This window comes from Cervus canadensis, chromosome 13 (genome assembly GCF_019320065.1).
Source record: "Cervus canadensis isolate Bull #8, Minnesota chromosome 13, ASM1932006v1, whole genome shotgun sequence".
NCBI classification, from domain to species: domain Eukaryota; kingdom Metazoa; phylum Chordata; class Mammalia; order Artiodactyla; family Cervidae; genus Cervus; species Cervus canadensis.
In genome coordinates, this window is record NC_057398.1 from 20,652,706 (window position 1) to 20,676,498 (window position 23,793).

The 23,793-nt window shown below is 42.9% G+C and overlaps 1 protein-coding gene across 5 annotated transcripts in view; it reads left to right on the top strand.

The window, feature by feature from the left end:
• The first annotated feature begins 860 nt into the window (after positions 1 to 860).
• The window catches only part of SEC16B (SEC16 homolog B, endoplasmic reticulum export factor), a 63,462-nt gene continuing 40,529 nt past the window's right edge, over positions 861 to 23,793 (top strand). For 2 of the 5 annotated variants that reach the window (XM_043485677.1, XM_043485680.1), the window contains exons 1-3: positions 17,495 to 17,623; positions 20,588 to 20,941; positions 23,415 to 23,527. In XM_043485677.1, coding sequence (XP_043341612.1) covers positions 20,646 to 20,941; positions 23,415 to 23,527 — 409 coding nt within the window. In that variant the 5' untranslated portion in view covers positions 17,495 to 17,623; positions 20,588 to 20,645. Of the gene's footprint in view, positions 966 to 17,494; positions 17,724 to 20,587; positions 20,942 to 23,414; positions 23,528 to 23,793 lie in introns of those variants that run through there. The other 3 variants (XM_043485678.1, XM_043485679.1, XM_043485681.1) reach the window with 3 other exon arrangements.

Consider the following 23,793-nt stretch of genomic DNA (forward strand, 5'->3'; position numbering starts at 1 on the left):
CTTTTGTTAACTTCCACACACTTCTCAATACATGCCATTTACGTACAGATACTTTTATATACATGGGATGTAATAAATACTGTTTATTGTGAAGCCTTTTAAAAAAACCACATCCATCTCTGGTCATTGTCCATGTATCACTTCCCCCTCAAACAAAGCAAGTATTGTTAACAGCTGGGTATATATCTTTTGTATACTTTTATCTATATAGATATATAGTTATATATAACCACATATCATCATATATATGCATATATAATAGCATAGGGGATAGTATTATACTTTTCACTCATTATATGTCATAGAAACCCCAAACAAAGTAACATTATACCTTTTTTATTTTGGCTCATTAATGTTTCATAGAAACCCCTTCAAATCAACTGGTATATCTCTAATTCATTATTTGTCATTAGATATCTGAATATTCCACAACTTAAATGTCTCATAATCCATTAAAAAATCTATTTATGAGCATTTACTTTTTCAGTTTTCTGCCATTCCAAGCTCACAATTTTTTTCAGCTCAGGCTCATAATTTTTTAACTTTCTAAAATCTATGATGCTGTCTACAAGTCTAAATTTTACTTTTTTCACTTGAATTTTTTTGGTCAGTTATTAACTTGCTGTCATGATTGTTTAGAAAGTCATCATAATATTTAGCTTTCTTTTGGAATTCTCATTTAGATACATGAAAGGGTCCTCAATTTCTTTCTGTAATTCTGTTGTAAAAGAGGTAGTGACCTCTTTTACCCAGACCTTCTCAATATGGTGGTCAGATCATGTTTCCAGCCTCAGGATCTACATGCAAATCATTCCGTCAGGAAACTGTTGCTGAAGCAGAAAGGTTCTGGGCAGCTGACGTGGCATCACAGCTTACAGTGTCTGCCAGTTGTGAGGAACTGCAGGCTGTCATGTTGGAATATAGCAGAAGCAGCAGCAGCAACTCCTGATTTAGGGGCAAAAGATGTAAGTACTTACTTTCACCATTAACCAATTAACACAAAGCAAACTCAAACTGAAGAATGCTGAGAGGGAATACAGTTCCCACTAGAGACCCTTTTAGAAGATTCATTTGAGAAACAGTTGGACTTAACCAGAGTAGAAAGTTTTCAAGCCGGCACATGGTTTTCAGCAGAAGGGGAAACTCACAGGGTCTTGTTTGAAAAAACAAGCTTTAACTGTGGCTAACGCCCCTTTCAAGTCCTAACTCCTCCAAGGACCTGCATACTCTGGCAGGGGCTGTCCCCTGTGGGATAGAGTGCATTGCTAATGTGCAAAAGGACATGTGATTTCAGCAAAGATAAAAATTTTAGGCAGGTTTGGTTATGGGAAGATCAAAGGAGGCTTAGCACTTACAGTGTTTGAGGGAGGGAGAGAGCCTGTTAAATATTTAAGGTGGATTCAAACTGGTGAAAGCTGACTTAGAGACAGCGGTGGAAACTTCTTATTCTTGAGCTATAGAGTTGACCAGGGGCGTGGGGCCTGCCAACCCGATGGCAAATGAAGCCCTGGCGCGGATCCTTACCTTGAGCTGCTGTTCCCGAGACTTGCCACCCTGAAAATCATGTCTGGAGTTTCTGGTATTTTCAGAGTTTCTAAACCATATGTTTATATAATGGTGATTTTTTTTTTCCCCCTGTTGAGATCTTTTACTCTGATGTTCAGTTCTTTATAAAACCTCACAAAGGATCAGCAGCGGTCCACCCTAAGTGTGGTTAACTTACTAACAGGTATTTCTGATGGGTACCTCTATGCTGGGGGGCGCCTAAGTGAACAAGATGAAAGAGGTCTCTGGTCCAATAATGTTTGCTGCCCAGCAGGAAAAACAGATGTGATGAGAAGAGGGATGAACCGTGGGTGGGGAGCCAGGAGACCTGAATTCTGGGCAAACCATATGGCACTCTGGGCTGCAGTTTCTGTGCTATAAAATGAATGGGTGGGAGGGATAGCTGTCAGTAATTGATTCCTTATCTACTGGGAGTTCTCCCCTTGCTGAACAGCTTTTTACCCGGCATTGAATTTGCTCCATGTCTTACTTGGGAATGAGTACTTTATTTATGAAATAGATTTCACATGTCATCAAGTAGGCTTTATCAAATTGTGATTTTATTTTTTAAAATAATTTTATTTATTTATTTATTTATGTTTTGGCTGTACTGGGTCTTCTTTGCTGCGTGGGCTTTTCTCCAGCTGCAGCAAGCTGGGCTCCTCTCTAGTTTGGATGTATCGGCTTCTCATGGTGCTGGCTTCTCTTGTTGCGGAGCAGGGGCTCTAGGGTGTGCCGGCTCAGTAGTTGTGGCTCCTGGGCTCTAGAGCAGAGACTCAACAGCTGGGGCACCCAGGCTTAGTTGTTCTGCAGCATGTGACCTCTTCCTGGATCAGGGATCAAACCCGTGTTTCCTGCATTGGCAGGCAAATTCTTTACCACTGAACCACTAGGGAAACCCAAATTGTGATTTTCTGTGACCTAAACTTGAAGGATCCTTTTTGGATGGGTGCACATATAGTATGATATTGGTAGGAGGAAAGATTGTTTCTGAAAAAGATGTCTTAAAGGTAGCGATTCCATACAGACTCATCTTAAATATCTATTTCCAAAAGGTTATCGATTGGAACTTTTCTAACTGCTGCTGACTTTTGAGGAGCAAAGACACAAGAGCCTGGCACTAAGGAAAATGAAATTTCTTAAAATAGGTGTGACCCACAGGCTACAGCTTGACAGAAATTAAATTGAATCAAGAACAAGTCAGGCTGTGTTTCCAATAGAATAGGGAAAAAAAAACCTACCACGAGTGACTGTGTGTTACATCCTCAGCTTCCTGAAACCCAGCACCATCAGCTCAGTCATTTTTAGCTTTGGAAATTGTGGGCGTCTCATTAACATGTTTTAATAGAATCTGAAGGATAAGATCAATTTCTTTAACATAATTAGTATGCATATGTCCCCCATCAGCCGTGTCTAGCACCCACCTGGGCATTTATACGTCCCTTGCTGCCTCCTGCCCTTCTCAGTGGCAGAAGTGTACTTCCTGACCCAAGTAATCCCTTCTCCTGGGCTATGAGCTCCATCCCTCTATGGCCTCCTAAGGGACCACATCCATCACTCATTTTCCTTGTTCCCCCATCTCTTTAGCTTCTCTTTTACACTGGCTTTCCAGTCCACCATAGGGAAAAACATGTTCAAGTGTCTCCCATTTTATACCAACCAAGCAGCCAGCTAATCAACAACCCTCTTTAATGTTCTACCCCTTTTCTCACCATTCCACGAACCCTATGGAATCCCATGGATACTTTCAAGTTCCTATGTAACTTGATCTCTTACTGATTTTATTTTCTTTACCTCTTCCTATGTCTTGATGCCTTGGTTTCCTTGATGCTGTTCCAACTCTGCCTTCTTAGTCTTCATGAACTTCTCTTTCTTTGCCTTTTACCCTTAATTCTTCATCTTATTTTTTATTTTAAAGTCTGTGCTGTTCCTTGATAATGTTATCATGTCCATGATTTTCATTATGACTTGTATGCTGATAACACATAAATCAAAACATATACAAATCTTCAGGAAAGAAGCAACATATAAACAAATAATACCACCCACCACACATTGAGTCCCTGCAGACTTTTCTCAGGAGCTCGTGACTCATATTCACTGTCCGAGACAAGTATATTGGTACATACACTCCCTTGAAAGGGCATTATCTTCCTGTCTAATTGAATATGGTGTGTCACCAGAGCCTGTCCAGCTGGGCCTCCCCTCCATGCCTTTGAACTTACTGATTCCTCTTCTGGAACCACCCCCATGCCTCAATTTGCCTGATTAAGTCCTAATTATCCAATAAGGTTTAATGAGTTTTTTTCTTCCTCCTAAGAAGATTTGCTTGAGTTGGTTGCCCTTCAGTGATCATATAAGAAGCTATGTGATATTTATCACTTTCATCTAAGGCGATTATTTTGTCTGCCTTTCCAGTTGATAGTGAAAACCTAAAAAGCAGAATTATATCCTTATTCCTGTGTCCCTAATGTCTACAACAACATGAGGCACATACTAGTTATCCAAGAAACTGTTACAGATTGAATGAATGGTGGACCGATGGCTGCCTGCAGCTCCAGGTTGCTATTCTATCATCTCAGTCAATCCAGTGGGGAGACTTATTTCCCAGCAGTTCAAGCATAAGCTCTGGGAGCATGCTTTGTGGACATGTCCCTGGACATGTGCTAACTGCCAAATTAATCTTTTCAGGCAGGGAGCTGCAGGACTCTGTCAGGTATGAATTTTGTGTCCATTCTCAGAACAGGGATGGGATCAGTCCTATACATGCTATATAAGCTGAGAGGGGGCAGGGAAGCTTATCATAGAAAAACTAATGATTTATTAGCAGAAGCTGGAGGAAAGGAGGCAGGCAGGCAGTAGTAGCACATGTCTGCCACATTGTGTGCAAACAATCTGGATGCTAGGGACAGCTGGGGCTATGCTCTGCTCTGCATGCTGGCGGAGACAGCTAGGAGAGTCTCTTCAGTCTCAGCCCTCATCACTGCTGTCTTTATCCACTCAAGCTGCTATGATGTGATACCATAGACTGGCTAGCTTATAAACAACAGCAATTTATTTCTCATAGTTTTGGAGGCTGTCAAGCCGAAGGCTGAGGTGCTGGCAGGTTCAGGGTATGGGGAGGGCCTGCCTCCCGGTTCATAGATAGCTATCTTCTCACATCTTCTCACCTGTGTCTTCACAAAGGGCATGGGATCTCTCTAGGGTCTTTTTTATATGGACACTAATTTCATTTATGAGGACTCTGCTCTCTTGACCTAATCACCCCTCCTCCAAAGTCTCCACAAATATTCAGTCTGGGAATTAGGTTTCAACATACGAATTTTGGAGGGATACAAAAATTCAGTCTTAGCAACTCCTTTTGTGCATTCTAGGCTCCAACCACACTGAACGTAAAACCTACTGATTATGTACTAAATGTGCAGATCCTCCTTCAACTCTGAGCCCTTATCATATCCATCCTTTTGCTGGGAACACCTACTCTCCTGCTCTTCCTTCCCTTCTTCCAGGCTAACTGACTCACATCCTTCCTGAATGTGAGTCTTCCTTCATGTGGTCTTCAATGAGACTTCTCTCTTTGCTGGGAAGACTTCCCTGACTAGGTTGGGCACCTCTGCTGTGTGCTTCATCTGTTTCTTACTGCCATCCTCTCCTAGCGCTGATCGTTGGAGTTGCCTGTTACCTTGTTTGTAGTAAACTCCAAGGGGATAAAGACCAAACTTACTTGGTCACTTCCTGTGGCCTGCACTTAACACCTAAGACAGTGTGTGGCACATAGTAAAGACAGGATAAATGAAGTACTCAGCTTCTCACCCATTTCTTGGTTATTAAATAGGAACTGGGGTTTTCTTGGGGTTTTTATCTTCCACATAGTCCTGGGACTTAGCAGCTTTATTAGATAAACTGTGGAAAGCCAGCTCATACAGGAGAAAATATTCTTATTACAGTGAATAATGAATCATATGTGTCTAAAATATCATTTACTGAATGAAGGAAATAATTTTTAAAAATCCTCCCGGGGTGAGGCTATATACCCCAGTCAGGTTCATTCAGTGACATCATCCATCTAGTGAATAACATTTGGACCAGCACTAGGACATGGTGTCACAGTGTCATGATGTCATGGATCACAGAGTATTGCATCCTTAGTGAAAAAAGAAGCATTCTTAGGAGGTTTGTACGGAAGTTATATCACAGAAGCAATGTTGAACAAGGCAGTAAGTATTTTCTCAGCATGCAGAGAATCTATAATATTCACATATGGACGGCTCCCAGAAAAAAATGAACTTTGGCCATCTCCCTTTCGATGACTACAGACATTTATTCTTAGAAAAGAAACTTCTCCATCAGCTCATCGTGTCCTTCAGTGTCCTCCAGAAACTGAAGTCTGAGCTTTGTTTTTTGGCATCAAAAGCGGCTCCTATGGAAATTGTCCTGATGTGCTAAATTCAGCATTAGAACAGCACTCCTGGGGATCTTGGCTATATCTGCAGTCACTTATTCCAGGCCGAGAGAACAAGAATGTGAGAACCATGAAAATACGTGTATGCACTCATGCTGTGCACACATGGGCTATTTCTATATGTGGAACAGTGGGCAGAGGAGTAGAACCAGCAAAATGGTATGCACCTTTACTGACTGACAAATGAGACAAGGAGGAAATACAGAAGTTAATCTTTGAGTTTCTATTTTTATGAATATGTATTCCTATATATATGTCAAGTTCAATGAGCCTATTTACAGTGACTGATAACTTTGAAGTTTATGGAATGGGTATTTAAATAATTGCAATTTTGTATTAAATATGCTTGCATGCGTGCTAAATTGCTTTAGTCGCATCTGACTCTTTGCCACCCCATGGACTGTAGCCCGCCAGACTCCTCTGTCCATGGGATTCTCCAGGCAAGGATACTAGAGTGGAATGCCATGTCCTCCTCCAGAGCATCTTCCCGACCCAGGAATCACACCTGTGTCTCATATCTCCTGCATTGGCAGGTGGATTCGTTACCACTAACACTGCCTGGGAAGCCCTGTATTAAATATATCACATGTTTTTTATGAACCAGTATGCTTTTCTGAACAAAGCCTTGACTAGAAGTCCTGTAATTGATTTTTTGCTACTTGATGACTGATACTGACACTGTGTGAGTTTGGTGAAATCTCTTACCTTTTCTGGACTCACTTTCATTGCCCCTAAATGGACAAACTCTGCCAATACCACTGGGTGATATAAATAAAGAACCAAGGATGCCTGTCTTGGGGGAAGACAAGCTATGGGGATTATGATGATGAGAGAGAGATCAGGAGAAAAATTAAAAGCAATAACCCAAGATTAGATTTGAAGCCAATAATAAAGATCAGCTAAGATAAAAGCTATGAACTACTATGATAAGAGAACCTAAGAATTTACACCTGAGCAGCCCAGAAGGGAACTCTCCTGCTATGACCTTTTACACGAGAACACTGGCAATAAGCACTGGTGGACACTTCCTATGTGCAGGCACTGTGCCAAGTGCTTTTCCTAGCTCGTGCACTCATCTGGCATCAAATAGTCATTGAGCACCTCCTACATGCCATGAAAAGTACATTGTCTTACTCATTCTACAACAACCTTGTGAAGATATTCATTATTATACAATCACTTAACAAATAAGAACACTCAGCCTGAGTGGTTAAGTATCCTACTTGAAGTCTCACAGTTATTCAGGGGAGGCTCTGGGACTTGAATCCGATTCACGCTGCAAAGCCTGAGCCCTTAACCATCATATTGTATCGTACTCATGAGCTTTGCCTACAGTTTAGATTGTCACACCTTTAACAGCAGGTAAGGAACCTGGAATACAGAGAGGCAGAGACTTATGGCAAACCTCTATTTAACAGGCACTGTTGTGTTTTGCCATATATGATTTCAGTCTATCTGCATCACAGCCCTGAGAGGTACTTTTTCAGTGCAGTTCAGTTCAGTCTCTCAGTCGTGTCTGACTCTTTGCGACCCATTTCCTGCTGCACTCCAGGCTTCCCTGTCCATCACCAACTCCCAGAGTTTACTCAAATTCATGTCCATTGAGTCGGTGATGCCATCTAACCATCTCATCCTTTGTAGTCCCTTTCTCCTCTCGCCTTCAATCTTTCCCAGCATCAGGGTCTTTTCAAATGAGTCAGTTCTTTGCATCAGGTTGCCAAAGTATCAGAGTTTCAGCTTCAACATCAGACCTTCCAATGATTATTCAGGACTGTTGGACAGGGAGGCCTGGCGTGCTGCGGTTCATGGGGTCGCTGAGAGTCAGACATGACCGAGCAACTGAACTGAACTGATTTCCTTTAGGATGGACTGGTTGGATCTCCTTGCAGTCCAAAGGACTCTCAAGAGTCTTTTCCAACACCACAGTTCAAAAGCATCAATTCTTCAGTGCTCAGCTTTCTTTATAGTCCAACTCTCACATCCAGACATGACTACTGGAAAAACCATAGCCTTGACTAGACGGACATTTGTTGGCAAAGTAATGTCTCTGCTTTTTATTATGCTGTCTAGATTGGTCATAACTTTTCTTCCAAGGAGCAAGCGTCTTTTAATTTCATGGCTGCAGTCACCATCTGTAGTGATTTCGGAGCCCCCAAAAATAAAGTCTGTCACTGTTTCCACTGTTTCCCCATTCATTTACCATGAAGTGATGGGACCAGATGTCATGATCTTAGTTTTCTGAATGTTGAGTTTTAAGCCAACTTTTTCACTCTCCTGTTTCAAGAGGCTCTTTAGTTCTTTGCTTTCTGCCATAAGGGTGGTATTATCTGCATATCTGAGGTTATTGATATATCTACTGGCAATTCCAGCTTGATTGATTCCAGCTTGTGCTTCATCCAGCCCATCGTTTCTCATGATGTACTCTGCATAAAAGTTAAATAAGCATGGTGACAATATACAGCTTTGACGTACTCCTTTCCCTATTTGGAACCAGTCTATTTTTCCATGTCCAGTTCTAACTGTTGCTTCCTGACCTGCATACAGGTTTCTCAAGAGGCAGGTGAGGTGGTCTGGTACTCCCATCTCTTTCAGAATTTTCCACAGTTTATTGTGATCCACATAGTCAAGGGCTTTGGCATAGTCAATAAAGCAGAAATAGATGTTTTTCTGGAACTCTCTTGCTTTTTTTGAAGATCCAGCGGATGTTGAAAATTTGATCTCTGGTTCCTCTGCCTTTTCTAAAACCAGCTTGAACATCTGGAAGTTCACGGTTCACATACTGCTGAAGCCTGGCTTGGAGAATTTTGAACATTACTTTACTAGCATGTGAGATGAGTGCAATTGTGCGGTAGTTTGAGCATTCTTTGACATTGCCTTTCTTTGGTACTTTTTAGACTTTATTTTAAAAATGAGGAGACTGGGGCTGATAAAGTTGGAATGATGGTTTTCCAAAGGCACATGGCTGAGAAGTGGCGATGTTAAAACTAAATCCAGATTTCAATTCCTATTTCCTTTCCCCTGTGCCCTTACTACTTCCCAAAGTGACTGAGGGAAGGAAATTGCACAAGGAAACATAAATGGGATTGGGGCTGTGAAGCCGGGAGAGAAGAAGGCGGCTAAGTGGCATGACACTTCCCCCTATTTGAAGAGTTTAAGTGAGTTTGAATCACGTATGTGTGTTACCATCCAGGAAGAGTATCTTTATTTTTGAAAATATTTATTTATTTGGCCGCATCAGCTCTTAGTTGCACAGGCTCAGTAGTTGCAGACTGCAGCCTTAGTTGCCCTGTGGCATGTGGGATCTTAGTTCTCCACCCAGAGATTGAACCCACGTCCCCTGCTTTGGAAGGCAGATTTTTAACCACTGGACTACCAGGGAAGCCCAAAAGGAGAATATCTTAACTCTAAAATATTGAGGTGTGTTTCTATAAGGAGTCTGAGGACTTACCAACTGGAGAACAAACACTTCCTGCCCCAGGTAAAGGAAGAGAGTCACTGGCCACCTAGGTACTCTATAGAGTCTTATGTAAGAGAGGATTTTTTATCCAGCAGTGGAAAGCTTGGAGTGCTACAGGTCTGGAAATCAATGAGCTGTATGCCTTGGCCTGAGTCTCTCTGGCTTAGACACTGCATCACCTGCACAGATGGATTCCTTCCAGAGATTCTTCCCAGCTCATCAGTTATGTGTCCAAATGTCTGCTCTTGTTCAAATGTGTCTCTCAAACATTTCCATCAAATGGCAGGCAGTGACTCCTGGGGATGCAAGGTATGTGTATGTGAACATGTGTCTCTGTGGGATGTGTGTGTACCTGTCTCAGTGCAAGTGTGAAATTTTTTTGAAGTTTTTCATGTTTTGTTGTGAAAAGTAATACAGATTTGAGTTTTGTTCCATTATATTCCATATTACAATATTTTTGTTTGTTAAAAATTAAGGTAATATTTTAATTTCCTTATAAAATAAAATTAGTGCTGATCCTGAGGCATCCTGACAGTGGATACAAGTTGTCCAGTGTGAGAAGCATAGGACTGCATCATCATGAAGTTTCTAATTCTGATGTTCTTACCTTAACCCATTGTTTTATGTCATATGTAGTTGTGTAACATAGTCTCTCAATTTTTCCCTGATCTCATGGTTCATTGGGGACACTGGGTTAAACGTTGGGGAGAAGCTGTGGATTTCAGAGCAGTAATGGATAACCAATTAATTCCTGACTGATGACTTGTACGGAACGCTTCCTGAGCACTTTATAGCATTTTCAGGGAAATGGTAACAGTTAACATTTATTGAGCATTTAGTATACATCATGTTTGTAGTTTTTTAATCTAAAAATGTACCCTTAAATTATAGCTCTCTGAGAAAGGTTCTGTTATTATTGCTCCCATCTTATAGAGCAAGAAAAGGAGATATAGAATAACTTGCCTAAGTTCACACAACTAGCAGATAGTGGAGCTGAAATTCATACTCAGCTTTATCCTGCCTATTTCCAGTTGGCTTAGGGGGCTTGGAGGACTCTCCCAGCATTTATAGCCTTTTATTTCATTTAGCAGGTGCGTGAGTCATCTTTGTCTGATGGAAGCTTGATGTGGGGTTAAAAGTCAGAGCAGTGTCCATCTGCCACCCCACTCATCCAGGTTCAGGGGGCATTGATAAAAAGGGAAGGGTGAGGAGAGGAGAGAGTGAGGCCCCTCTCCTTCACTTCTAGGGTAAGAGCAACAGTCCCAGGATTGGCATGGGTAGCTCATGGTGTCTGTGCCAGGTTAATTGTCTCTGGCCCTTATACCAGGTTTTCTTGGCACACGTCCTTGCTGATAATGGGACTGCTGACAGGCATGTGCTGCTATGCCTCTCACCTGCCACCCAACCCTCCTGAAGAAGGAGGTTAAACCCTTGGTTGCCAGGCCCTGGCTGAGGCCATGAACTCCATATCTCCAAGGCAGGCTCTAGGGGCTGGCTTTGCTGGAGTCCAGAGGCTGCTCTGTGCTAAACCTTCCCCTCCTCGCCTTGCCCCCGACTCCTTCCTGGAGCCAGAGCTATGAGATGCTAGCTGTCTAAAAAGCACTTCATTGTATCAGATGTTTTTGGAAAGTCTGGGGTAGGCATTATCCAGTCATTCCCCTTTAACTGAAGTTTTACATTTTGAATCATGATTGAATGTTTTTCTTTTGCTGTCTTATTGGAGAAGCCTCTTATGTATTTCTAGGCACCTCACTTTAACAAGGTATGCAGAGAATTTGTGTTTCTGTCTCATTTATGCCCTATATGGCACCCCTTCAACCACTCTTCAGTCAGTCCCCTTAACTCACTGCCTTAACATTCCCTTTTACTTTCCCTAGGAACTCTCTATCAGAGTTTAATTCTATACTTAGGCTGGGAAAACTACTGGATACAATCTGCAGCCAAGACTGTTGCTGCTATACATTTCAGAGGTCCGTTCATTTATAAATAAAGTCTTTATTGAGCTTTTGTCACACACCAGATGCTGTGCTAGGCCCAGTGGTCATAGCATGGACAAAACCACAGATGCTCAATATCCTCATGGAGCTTCAGATCCATCTAAGGGTCCAATAACAGCCGCATTTCCTGCCTACTGGTTCCTCTGAGGACATGTTCCTGGTTAAAGCCCACTCTTGTTTTCCACATTGGACAATCCAAACCATCACCACATTTCTCAAGTTTATCACTAAAAGCTCACTTTGATCTCTAGCAGTCTACTCTGCAGAGAAGTCTTAGTACCCAGTCCCTTTTTGAACAGACTTGCCTCCATCCAAGCCTATCTTCACTGCCTTTATCTCTTTCTTGGAGGAAGAAATGCCCTTTCTCTTAGCTAGGCTTAACGTTATTTCTATACTTCAATGCAATCAGCCTCTTTTGAGATTTATTCCTTCAGTAATTGTATTTCATTTCTGTATCTCCAATCTCCATATGAATCAGCATATAACCTTTTTAATCTTGTCTATGCTAAGCCAGTTCTTCAGTCCTGAGTGCTTCATAGTAGTCCTGGCTATTGTCCCCTTTTCTTCATACCCAGGCTTCTCAAAAGAGTAATTCTTACTGTCTCCTTTTCTTACTTTCCATTTGCAGCACAAGTGATTTCTGTATCTAATTCCTCGCACCGTTGACTATAGTTCCAAGGAAATTGTTTAGGTCATGATCATCAAACCTCCTTATTGGTAAAACCAGTGTAGGGAGAATACTTTCACTGTTGCCTCTTTCAACGTCTCTCCTACATTTGGCATTGTCGATGACTCTCCCATTTCTGAAGCCATCATCTCCCCTGGCTTCTGAGACACCATTCTCTCCTAGTTTTCAGCCCACCTTCATTAATGTCTTTCACAGGCTCCTCTTTCTGTGTCCAGCTTTTCAATATCTACTGCTTCAATGGACTGAAAACTTCTTTAGGGAAAGGATTATGTTATTAATTTCAGTGTCCCCCGTGCAAGTGACAATGCTGGGCATAGAGTGAGTGTTCAATAAAGATCTGTTTAGTGAATGTATGACTTCCAGAATCATCTTTTCAGAGGAGCAGACAGCACAGCCAACCAATCTTGGAAGCTTTGGGGACTTACTGCTGCATTTTAGCAACTTGGGTAAATAATTAATTACTGCTATGAGAGTACCACACTTGGATACAGAACTGATTAAAAATCATGTTAGTTGATTTTGTCTTTGAAAATAAGTTTATTGTAGAAAAGTTAGAAAATACGAATAGCCAGGAGAAAAAAATGAAATCATCCATAGACCCATTACCCAGACAAATAATTACCAGTCATCTGTTGACATAAGGCCTCTCAGTTCGTTTCGTAAAGTTTTACTTTCAGTAAAGAAATGGGGTCAAGCCTGGAGAATATCTCAGCTACTGAGCTGGCCTTTGCAAAGCTCACCAGTCATTAAATCCTAGTGTTCAGGGATTCATGGCAAACCTGACCTGGATCTAGGTGGGTGTTCACGTCTAGCAGCACTATTCCGGTGGGAAGAGATTAACTGCATTATTAGCAGTGATGATGCTTTTGTTAGATAGATGTCACACTAGGGTATTTGCACCTGATTGAAGCAAGATCCTCTTAGTGATCTGGTATCTGGAGAGGAAGGCTGAGAAAGGTAATTCATAACAATTGGTAATTGACCAGGGCTCCATTTCCAGGGCTTGACTTTCCTGGTGGCTCAGACAGTAAATCGTCTGCCTACAATGCAGGAGACCCGGGTTCAATCCCTGGGTTGGGAAGATCCTCTGGAGAAGGAAATGGCAACCCACTCCAGTACTCTTGCCTGGAAAATCCCATGGACGGAGGAGCCTGGTAGGCTACAGTCCATGTGGTTGCAAAGAGTTGGACACGACTGAGCGAATTCACTTTCACTCTTCTTTCCAGTTCCAGTGGACAGTTGGCATGCAGAGTAGGAATTGGGCAAAAGGACAGGACACTTGGGGAAGGGAAAAATGTTAAGACTATAACTGTTTCAGCATATGAGAGCCTATGGGATCATGTGAGGGCACTGTGATCAGGACTTGAGGTGACAAGACCAATTTTAGCCCAACTCCTGTTGGGGATGAGCTGCTAATGTACTGTCAAACTGAATGAATTTTGTTAGAAACCAGGAAGACTTGAGCTGCCAGGTTGAAAGACTTAGTAACTGTTGATTTACAGGGCTAGGAAAGGCAGGGACTGATAAATCCCAAACCTTTTGGAGTGCTGAAACCCCATACAATCTGTCTCATTTCATGACCCATATAACTGTGGTATGCCATATGTCGATATAAAATAATTAAAGCTAATTAAAATTAATTTTGGTTGGTGAGTATTTGAAGAGTTTCATAATAACTCTTGAGATGACTGGAGATGCTTTGGGATGTCACAAAAGGAGCATTTGCAATAACGGGGCTAGATGTTTAACCCAGATGTGTGAGATGAAAGCTAGAAACAATGACAATTCTGTGGTTGAAAGAACACTGGAATAGGAGTTAGGAGTTGTAATCATTGTGCTGGGAAAGTGATTATCTGAAAACAACAACAACCTGGTTTTGCAGCACTTGCCAGTTTCTGTGCTGTAAATACCCCCACTGTGGTGGATTTCAAATTATCGACAGTTTTACTGTTGGCTCACATAATTCTTGAATAATTAATAATCACACTTTGGTAAGCCCAATGCAAGACAAGTCCAGTACATCTAGATCATCTTAACTGGGCTTCTAGCTAGCTTTGTGATGTTGACTAAATCACTTTATCTCTCTGGATCTGGTTTTATCACCAACCAAATGAAGTTGCTAAAATAACCTGTAAGGTCTTCCAAAGTTAACATTTCAGTGACAGAGCTGTGTTATAGGGCAGGGCTGTGCTGTGCTGTGCTTAGTCGCTCGGTCATGTCCAATTCTTTGCGACCCCATGGACTTAGCCCTCCAGGCACCTCTGTCCTTGGGGATTCTCCAGACAAGAATACTGGAGTGGGTTGCCATGCCCTCCTCCAGGGGATCTTCCCAACCCAGGGATCTAACCCAAGTCTCCCGCATTGCAGGAGGATTCTTTACTGTCTGGGCCACCAGGGAAGCCCAAGAATACTGGAGTGGGTAGCCTAGACCTTCTCCAGGGGGTCTTCTTGACCCAGGAATTGAACTGGGGTCTCCTGCATTGCAGGCAGATGCTTTACCAGCTGAGCTACCAGGGAAGCCCTTGGGGGCAGAGCTAACATCATGTTATAAGCCAAAAGAGATGTTATTGTGAGATATTGGGACACATAATTTGACATCTGAGCCTGTGTTGTAATCAACCATGTTCTGATTCCTGTGGTCATTGTGTGTGTCCTTTTCCAGTACCTCTTCCCTGGAGGATTAAAAATGACAGTGCGGTTATTACTGAGCCAAGCCTCAAAGCCTACCAGTGGGGTAAGAAACCACGACCCAGAGTCAGAGAATTCTACATTCAGCTGTCATGTCCTCGGAGTCAGTTGAAGGGCTGTGGCCAAAGCTTTTTCTTAAAAAATTAATTAATGAATTAGGCTCTGTCAGGTCTTGGTTTCAGCATGTAGGATCTTCCTTGTGGTGCACGGACTCCCTAGTTGTGGCACTCGGGTCCAGAATGTGTGGGCTCAGTTGCTCCATGGCCTGTGGGATCTTAGTTCCCTAACCAGCAATTGAACCCTTGTTTCCTGCCTTGCAAGATGGCTTCTCAACCACTGGACCACCATGGAAGTCCTCTGTGTCATAATCTTATAGCTTAGGTACCTTAGCCTATCTGATCGTGTGATCAACCATGGACCATTAGTCCAGGCCTTCCCTGGACTAATAAACAGCATGACAGGTTAATTTGCTCATAGATTTTTGATGACAAGGACTCGTGTCCTTCATATTTATGTGTGTCAAATCCTGGCACACAATAAGGACTCAGTAAGTGTTTGTTGAAAGAAAGGATAAACATCTGAGCCTTTTTAGAGCAAATTCTGAGTTTGATTTGTATTTTCTCCCAGCTCTTTTGAGATATAATTGATGTATAACATTGTACAAATTTAAGGTAGACAGCATGATGATTTGCTAAATTTTAAAATATTAATTCAAGAGTAGACATGAGCTTCTTTGTGTTCACCTGAAGAAATTTATTTTTCAAACAAGATAAATTATGTTCTTGTTGTAATAGAAACTTCTCAGTGCCTTCAATTCAGTATTGAGCATTTAAATTTGCCTTCCATCTAGATAACACAATTGATGCACAATCAGAATCCAATGGAGAGAAATTTGAATGAGAAAAACCTAAACCAGGCATTTACTACCCACCAGTGAATACTCTGAGGGTGCTCCAGTAGCTCAGATGGTAAAGAATTTGCCTGCAATGCAGGAGACCTGGGTTTGGTCTCTGGGTTGGGAAGATCCCATGAGAAGGAAATGGCAACCCACTCCAGTATTCTTGCTTGGGAAATCCCATGGACAGAGGGGCTGGGTGGGCTACAGTCCATGGGTTCACAAAGAGTCGGACACGAGTGAGCAACTAACACACACAGGGTGTACTCTGCCTACCTCAGCCAGTACAATCAGCTCATTTCCTTTGAAACGAAAAGATAATACTTATTTATAAACCATAGATAATTATATATCATTACCAACATTTAAAGGCATACCTCATTCTATATCGCTTCACTTTATTGTGTTGTTTTACAACCTGAAGTCTTGGGGCAAAGCTGCGTTGAGCAAGTCTCACGGCACCACCTTCCCAATAGCACTTACTCACTTTGTGTCTCCACGTCACATTTTGGTAATTCTGGCAATATTTCTTTCGTTTTCTTTTTCATTTTGTATGCTGGCAGTAGTTCAGATTTTTCCATTGTGATCATATTTGTTATGGTGATCTGTGATCAGTGATGTTTGATATTACTATTGTAATTGTTTTGGCAATTTTTAGCAATAGAGTATTTTATATTCATTTATTTGTTTGTGATTGGCTGTGTCAGCACCTAGTTGTGGCTCGAGGGCTCAGTAGTTGTGGGTTTAGTTGCCCTGTGGCATGTGGGATCTTAGTAGTTGCACGCAGGTTTAATTGCCCTGTGGCATGTGGGATCTTAGTTCCCCAACCAGGGATTGAACACGTGTCCCCTGCCTTGGAAGGCAGATTCTTAACCATTGGGCCACAAGAGAAGTCCCCAAGGATTTTAGAATTAAGGTATATACATGAAAAAAAATTTATTTGTTTATGTTTGGCTGCACTGGGTCTGTTTTTGTGTTTTGTTCTTTTTATGTTTTGCTGCACATGGGCTTTCTCTAGTTGCAGCGAGCAGGCTTCTCATTGGAGTGGCTTCTCTTGTTGCAGAGCATGGGCTGTAGAGTGCAGGGTCAGTGGTTGTGGCACATGGGCTTAGTCATCCCATGGCCTGTAGACTCTTCCAGACCAGGGATCAAACCTGTGTTCCCTGCATTGGCAGGTGGATTACCAACCACTGGATCACCAGGGAAGTCCTACCTTTTTTTTTTTTTTTTTTTAGACATACAGCTATTGCACACAGTAGGCTACAGTATCATGTACAACAGAACTTTTATATGCACTGGGAAACCAACAGATTCATATGACTCATTATATTTCAGTGGTCTGGAATTGAACTCACAATATCTCTGAAGTCAGCCTGTGGTCCTCATGATGACCCTCCTAAGTTAAGTATTGTTATTCCTCTTTCAGGGGATCTACCTGACCCAGGGTTCAGACCCACGTCTCCTGAGTCTCCTGCATTGGCAGGCGGATTCCTTACCACTAAGCCACCTGGGAAAACCCACCTTGTTATTCTTCTTTCAGAGAAGAAACAAAGGTTGAGCAATAGAGCCGCCCGTGGCCCAGAGAGGAGTTAACAACCCATAGGTGGCGCTCTTCCCCCCAGGCCAGGTTGCCTCTGGGCTTTCTGCGCTTCCTCTCCTAGGGGGCTCTGTTCTTTGCTCTGCAGGTTTGGATTCTTTCCCATGTGCAGGAACCTGGCTCAGCCCACTACCAGGCAAACGGAAGCAGCAGCCTCTGACTGGGTTCTGGGCAAACACGCCGAGCCGGGTCTGGACGAAGGAGGGAGCTGGGCTGTACTTTGCCCCCGTGAATCAGCGCATGGAGGCTGGGCAGTTGCAAAGGTAGCTGACAGGCTGTAGATCTGAGAGCCAGGTAGGTCTTGGTAGATGTGGCACCTGGACTTTGACAGTGTCTAGGAGGGGAGAAGACACTCCGGGAGCGTGCGAAGGGAAGGTGGCGGCTGTCAGAGCAGGTGTGTGGGGACGCTAGCGCCCTTGTGGGCTTTGTCTGGGCTGTGCTTGCTGTGCTGGTCAAATTAGGAAAGGCAATATTGATCTTAGTGGGGCCAGGGAAGGTCATTTATGTGGATGCGTGAGTATGACTTGTCCCTGTGCATGTAATGCCTTCATCTGAAGTATCTTAAGTGCTTTTCACTTGGGGTCCTTAATTGTAACCTGAGCCCTAGCTTGCTGGAATTGATATATTGGCAACAGTAATCAACTGTAGTTGACTTTGGCAAAGGGGGTGGGTAATGTGTCTTTGCAGTCAGAGAAGGGCTGTCTAGTGAAAATATCTGGGGATGAGGTGGAAGAGGCTTTCGTCTTCTTTTTTTTTTTAATAGATAATTTTTTTTGATGTGGACCATTTTAAAAGTTTTTATCTATAAATTTGTTTCAGTGTTGTTCCTGTTTTATGTTTTGGTTTTCTGGCCATAAGGCATGTGGGCTTTTAGCTACCTGACCAGGGATTGAACCCACACCCTCTGCATTAGAAGGCGAAGTCTTAACCACTGGACCACCAGGGAAATCCTGAGGCTTTCTTCTTGTTGAGTTTCCTTGTGTCCAAATGCTTTCAAATTCCATAGGCCTTCAGGAAGGACACAGGTAGCCTTTCACTGTGTCTGGGGCATTTGGCCTTAGCTGGGTTTTCTGGAAAAGGCTCTCGTTACATCTGACTTTTTCAAGGAAGTAAGCTGACATGGTAAGGAAGGTGCAAGTTTTCCTGAGCTGTGATTGTTCTGGAGGTAGAAGGCACTTCTACGCCTTGTTCTTCTGGTGCATTCTGCTTACAGCTCTCTGCTCATAGCTGTGGACCCTGGCTCCGCAGCATTGGAGCAGAGTGACATCTTGATTTCAACACACACACCCTCTGACCTTTGCTTCTGATATTCATTCTTATATTGGGCTGGGAGTTTCAGGAGTGGGAGCAAGTTGTGGATCCAATCAGAACTTTTCAACCTAACGTAGTTCCCAAGGGAGAAGGAGCATGGGGTCTGATGGAGCCGTGTATACTCCTGACAACAGGAGACTCCTGAGCAGCTCTAAGGGGTGATGGGTACTTTTCTCTGGAGGTGCTCTGTGATACAAGCAGAGAAGCTTGGAGGGTAACTCGTCCTTGGGAGCTATGTCCCATTTCGAAGAATAAATGGGGAATACCAGTTTGATCCTGGGGTGACTTCCAGGTTTTAAAATCTCCAGGCAGGAAGATTACTGAGACATGGCTCTCTAGTTTGTCACTGAAGCAATCCCAAACCCTGCGTCTCCTCACCTCCCCTGGAGGAGGGGCAGGCATGGGCAAGTTATAGAGCACAGTTCTCTAAGACTTTAAGGATTTAGAAAAGATGTCTCTTGAAGTCACTTTAAGCTTCTTCTTCTTCTTTTTAAACATCTATTTATTTGGCCATGTTGGGTCTTAGCTGTAGCATGTGGGATCTTTGTTGTAGGTGCGGGTTCCAGAACAAGCAGGCTTCAGTAGTTGTGGCACATGGGCTTAGTTGCCCTGAGGCATGTGGGTTCTTTCTGGACCAGCAATCAAACCTGTGTCCCTGGCATTGGCAGAAGAATTCTTCACCACTGGACCACCAGGGAAGTCCCTAAGCTTCTTTTTATTTAGGAAATCTTTTCAGCTACTCACAATATGCTAATCTCTATCTCTGATAACACTGTTATTTATTGAACCACTAATGTATACCAGGCATAGTGTTCAGCACTTTACATAAGTATCTCTAACTCTGACAGTGACCCAGTCAGCTAATTATTATAGTCCTCATTTTATGGGTAAGGACATTAAGGCTGGAAAAATTTAACTCGCTAATAAGGGGCAAAGTCAGGATTTTTTTTTTACATTAAAAAATAATGTATTTATTTATTTTTTTTTGGTTGTGCTGGGTCTTTGTGGCTGCATGCCGGCTTTCTCTAGTTTTGGAGAGTGGGGCCTACTCTCTAGTTACCATCCATGGGCTTCTCATTGCGGTGGCTTCCCTTGTGGAGCACAGGCTATAGGTGGACAGGCTTCAGTAGCTCCAACATGTGGGCTCTAGGGTACGTGGGTTTCAGTAGTTGTGCCACAGGGGCTCATTAGTCGTGGCTCTCGGGCCCTAGAGTGTAAGGGCTCCAGTGGTTGTGGTGTGCGGGCTCAGTAGTTGTGGCTCACAGGCTTTAGCTACTCCTCGGCATGTGAGATCGTCCTGGTGTGCTAAGTAACTTCAGCTGTGTCCGACTCCTTGTGAAACAATGGGCTGCAGCCCGCCAGGCTCCTCTGTCCATAGGACTTCCCAGGCGAGAATACTGGCATGGGTTGCCATGCCCTTCTCCAGGGGATCTTCCCCACCCAGGGGTTGAACCCTTGTCTCTTTTGTTTCCAGCACTGGCAGGCAGATTCTTATCCACTTTACCACCAGGGAAGTTCAGCGTTAGGATCTGAACTGTGTCTAGCTCTGTCTAAAGCCCACTTTATTTCTATGACAACATTGCGCCTCCTGAATGACTATTTGTTGGTGGAATAGGTGAGCACACATGTCTTTAATTGGAATACTTTGATTGTGTTTTGGAGCTTCATCTATTATTGTTCTCTCTCCCGGGCCTCCCACATCTATTGTTGCTCCAAATATACTTCTAAATTTTTATAACAAGCTCAGTATAATTGTCTAGCCTGTTATTTATTTCAAGTATCTGCTTGCGATTTTTTCAGATATCTCTGTCTCAATGCCTGTGTGGTTTGTTTTATATAGAAGATTTCTGAGGACCATCGGTGCTTCTTTCACAAAACCTAATTAAGCATCATGCTTGGATATAGGCCTAAAATGATAATTTGTTTTGTTTTTGTTTTGTCTGGCAGGAGGATAAAATAAATGCACAGCTGACTCAAAACACTAGAGAAATTCAGAAGATCTAGGATGGAACCTTGGATTCCCCAGTGGCTGCCTCAGCCATCAGGGAGGCCCCCAGCACCATCAAAGGATCCAGACCGAGGGCTTTGGAGAGATAGATACTATCGGCCTATTCCTCACTCTTGGCACGATGGAGAGAGGGTCCATCAAAGGCAAGACTTGGGCAGGAGCCCCCAGCCACAGCAGGACCCCAGGGCAGACCACCAGGAGCCTCACTATGCAGCCAGACCTAGGGAATGGCATCCATCTGTGTCTGGGGTTGACTACTATGAAGGCAGTTATCCCAGTCAATTGTATTCAAGGTATGAGTTTAGAGCTTGGACTTGACCCAGCTCTCCCAAATGCTTATGAACAGATTGTTCTTTTCCGTCTTCCTTTTCCTTTTATTTCTCTTCTTCCTTTTCCTCCTCCTCCTACACTGACTTAGCTAAACCCTTTCCTCTCCCAGGCTGGATTTTGGTGACTGAAATATAGTTTATTTCCCTTTATTAGTCCCTAGGGGAGCTTCTTAAGAAGCCATCACAATGTGATTGGGTGTTGGGGGCAGAGGAGAGAGTAGAAAGAATGGTGAAATTCAAGATGGCAGATGAGACCCTCTTACTCTGGGATCACAAAAGGCAGGATTTGTAGACTATGGAAAAGCTTTTCCTATGGATGTCTATAAAAAGTTCCTTATCCTCTTTGATGACTCTAACCCAGGGTTAGCACCGAACCCACCAGCTACATAAGAGTCCTAGTGCCTAGAACAGCACCTACAGTGTGATGCCTACACAGAAAATATATACATTGAGTGAATGAATGGAAACTTAAAAAAATCAGAAAGTGGATAGAAGCTTATAGTCTCCAAATTCAGAATGAAAAGGTCTCTGTGAGGTGATTCTGGGAGAATCTGGAGTTTTTCCTCCTGGCCTTCATATTTTATGGAATGTTGCAAGCCATCTATTTTTCACTTTAGCTTTTTCAGTGAGATGATATTTTCCTGCCTCTAGGTTTAAGGTTGAAATTATGACATTTATTATAAAGAATTCTGTCCCTATGAAATAGTAAAGAATTATTAATTGATAAAAATAGTGTTGAATTCTTGAAGGAAAGTCTGTTAAGAGTAGAGGCAATAACAGCAAGCAGATTTAAGATGGTCCAATTTGACTTTTCCATCTCATTTCCATCTATAATATGCATGGGAATTACAGTGGTGGGAGTACCAGACCACCTGACCTGCCTCTTGAGAAACCTGTATGCAGGTCAGGAAGCAACAGTTAGAACTGGACATGGAACAACAGACTGGTTCCAAACAGGAAAAGGCTGTATATTGTCACCCTGCTTATTTAACTTATATGCAGAGTACATCATGAGAAACACTGGGCTGGAAGAAGGACAAGCTGGAATCAAGATTGCCGGGAGAAATATCAATAACCTCAGATATGCAGATGACACCACCCTTATGGCAGAAAGTAAAGAGGAACTAAAAAGCCTCTTGATGAAAGTGAAAGAGGAGAGTGAAAAAGTTGGCTTAAAGCTCAACATTCATAAAACTAAGATCATGGCATCTGGTCCCATCACTTCATGGGAAATAGATGGGGAGACAGTGGAAACAGTGTCAGACTTTATTTTTCTGGGCTCCAAAATCACTGCAGATGGTGATTGCAGCCATGAAATTAAAAGACGCTTACTCCTTATAAGGAAAGTTATGACCAACCTAGATAGCATATTAAAAAGCAGAGACATTACTTTGCCAACAAAGGTCCATTTAGTCAAGGCTATGGTTTTTCTAGTGGTCATGTATGGATGTGAGAGTTGGACTGTGAGGAAAGCTGAGCGCCGAAAAATTGATGCTTTTGAACTATGGTGTTAGAGAAGACTCTTAAGCGTCCCTTGGACTGCAAGGAGATCCAACCAGTCCATCCTAAAGGAGATCAGTCCTGGGTGTTCATTGGAAGGACTGATGCTGAAGCTGAAACTCCAGTACTTTGGCCACCTGATGGGAAGAGTTGACTCATTGGAAAAGACCCTGATGCTTGGAGGGATTGGGGGCAGGAGGAGAAGGGGACGATAGAGGATGAGATGGCTGGATGGCATCAGCGACTCGATGGGCATGGGTTTGAGTAAACTCCGGGAGTTTGTGATGGACAGGGAGGCCTGGCGTGCTTTGATTCATGGGGTTGCAAAGAGTCGGACACGACTGAGCGACTGAAATGACTGACTGACTGGGTGCTTTACACAATTATCTTGGGAAGGGGTTTCCTAAGGTGATATCAGGTCAGGGTTTTCTTAGATAATATTTCGTTTTGTTGAATGTGTGTATTTGAGGAGTAAGAGGGATCATGAGGAAGGAGAAGAGACACTTGGCTGTGGTTTTACTGTAAAAATTGCAGCCTTGTTCTGACACAATGATCCTATTCCTGCTCCAATTCTAGATTTTTGCTTGTAGGATGAACCATAGCTTTAGAGCAGATTCTAGATGGGTATCACAGTTTTGTCCTCTGAAGTTGTTTTGTTTGTCAAGTCCCTCATTGTTTTTCTTTTAAAAAAATCATTTATTTATTTGGCTGTTCCGGGTCTTAGTTGTGGCACTTAGGATATTTGATCTTTGTTGCAGTATGTGTAATCTTTAGCTGGAGCATGTGGGATCTAGTTCATTGACCCGGATCATCCCAGGTTCCCTACGTTGGGATCATGGAGTCTTAGCCACTGGACCACTGGGAAAGTTGCTCTCCATTGGTTTTTCTCTTTGCTACGCTCATCCTTCAATGAGTGGCTTTCTTTGTTATTCTTTAGGTGGGGCATTGAGGATCTCTATCAGAACTATTACTCTCCAGCCCTAAGGGAAGAATATGCTTATGGAAGTTATTACTACCATGGACACCCACAGCAGCTTCAGGAAGAAAGAGGTAAGGAATAATCTCCAAGAAGCCTTTGGGATGGTACCACTGGTATGACAGGGCAGAGGCCAAAAGGGCCATGCTCGGAGCCTCATCCTAGGCCTCCACCCCGACTCCCTCTCACCCCCACCTGCTTCTTTCTTGGTCAGATGAGGCCACAGCAAACACACTGCTGCTAGATGTCTTGAGAAGAGATAGAAAAGAGTCATTTTTCTTGGTACATGTAGGTGTAGTTGATGGTACTGAAACTGTTATTATGTTATTAGTGTTACGGA